Source organism: Myotis lucifugus, unplaced genomic scaffold (assembly GCF_000147115.1).
Source record: "Myotis lucifugus unplaced genomic scaffold, Myoluc2.0 scaffold_1288, whole genome shotgun sequence".
Lineage (NCBI taxonomy): Eukaryota > Metazoa > Chordata > Mammalia > Chiroptera > Vespertilionidae > Myotis > Myotis lucifugus.
The window spans coordinates 39,015-40,687 of record NW_005872336.1 but is presented as its reverse complement, the minus strand read 5'-3'; the positions used below and the strand labels follow the sequence as shown (position 1 = coordinate 40,687).

The following is a 1,673-nucleotide window of genomic DNA, read 5'->3' as shown; positions in this document are numbered from 1 at the left end:
ACCTGGTCCTCTAGTCCACGCACCAGGCTAAAGGGCACGTTTCAGTTGCCACAGGGAGGAAGCGCACACGCAAGCACACGCACGCACACGCCACACGCAGGCACGCACACCAATTGCTACATTGAATGACTCTAACTCACAAGAGAATTGTTTCCTTTGTGAAACCAAAAATAATGAAAACAGGACTCGCTTGTTCCCAGCGAGCGGGCGAGAACGGTTCTGACAGCCTGACCTTCACCACGTCCCAGGGCAGGAGAGGCACTGGGCGCCCACTGCCCTGCGGTGTCTGACACGCCCGTCGGGGAGCACTCGCACCCTGTCTGCCCCGGGAGGGCGCGTGGGAGGCCTCCCTCCCTGTTCTGGGGGCGGAAGCAGCGCTGCTCTCCCTTCCCGACTCGCAGCCCCCCTGCCCCCCGGGAGTCAGCTGTGTGTCCCTCCAGACGCACACACTGCCGGCGCTCCAAGGGACAACGCACCGAGCGGGCGCCCCAAGGGATACTGGCACCTGCGACAGGCAGCCTGGGGCTCCGGGCAGAGCAGCTCAGCCGCGGCTCCGGGTGCCCTGGGAAAGAGGACCCCGCCCTTTCGTGCCCAGTGTGCCCAGGGCGGCGCTGGCACAGAGCCGGCTCTGGCTGGTTATGCCGTCGGACGTCCCCAGCAATGCTGGGAGCGCACAGCCGTCCGGTGTGTAGCAGGGGTCGTGCCCGGCGGGTGTGGCGCAGCGGCTGAGCGTGGAGCCAGGAACCCAGAGGCCACCGGTTCCATTCCCAGCCGGGCACGTGCCCGGGTGGCAGGTTCTGTCCCCTGGGGGGGCCTGCAGGAGGCAGCTAATCAGTGATGTTTCTCTCTCATCGGTGTTTCTCTCTCTCTATCCTTCTTTCCTTTCTAGAACATCAATAAAATATCTTTTTAAAAAAGAAAAAGAAAAAAATGGAACCGTCTCTGCTGCTGGTGGGCCGAGCAGAAGGCACGCGCTCTGCCCACCCGCTGTCGCCTTCCCGGGACATGGTCTGAGGGGCCAGGGGCCGATACTCACTGGCCGTGGACACGGAGACCGCAGGGCTGTGCACAGACTCCCCCGCGGGGCTGGTGACCTTCAGGCGGAAGCGGTACAGTGTCCGCGGCTGCAGCCCCTCCACGACATGCCTGGTGGCGTAGCCCCTGGACGGAGGAGACATGGGCACCAGGTCACTGAGTGCGTGATCCCAGACAGTCACAGGGGGTGGGGGGCAGGGGGGGGACGCGGCAGTTTGAATGCTGCCTGTTCAAGCAGGTCTGGCCCTGGCCGCTGGCCGCCTCCCGCACTGGCCTGCAGGACCTGGAGCACCAGGGACAAGCCCCCGTGGCCCCCACGCCTCCCAGCAGGTGCCTCTGGGCCACAGCGCCAGCCCCGGGCGGACACGGCGCCACACGCAATGTCAGATGCTGCAGAAACGATCACGTGCACCCGTGACATCTGTCCTCACTTAGCCAAGTTCACGTTGGAAACACAAGACCAGCCAGTCCGGCAGCATATTGTGCTCTCCAAGCGGGGTCTCGGGGGGAGTGTGTCTGTCCCGGGCTGCGCTCCAGCGTCCAGACAGTGTCCGGTACCGGGAGGAAGGGGGGTCCGCTCACACACTCGGAGGGATATGCGGAGGCAGGCGGTGGGCAGCGGTATCACAGGAGTCAGA

General features: G+C 64.6%; 1 protein-coding gene across 1 annotated transcript in view; it reads right to left on the bottom strand.

Annotated features, from left to right (window-relative positions):
* FANK1 (fibronectin type III and ankyrin repeat domains 1) overlaps nt 1–1,673 on the bottom strand; it is a gene marked incomplete at its 5' end in the record, with an annotated part of 12,705 nt that overhangs the window by 7,763 nt on the left and 3,269 nt on the right. Inside the window, 1 exon segment of the mRNA XM_023748338.1 lies at nt 1,037–1,161. Within this exon segment, the coding sequence (XP_023604106.1) occupies nt 1,037–1,161 (125 nt within the window).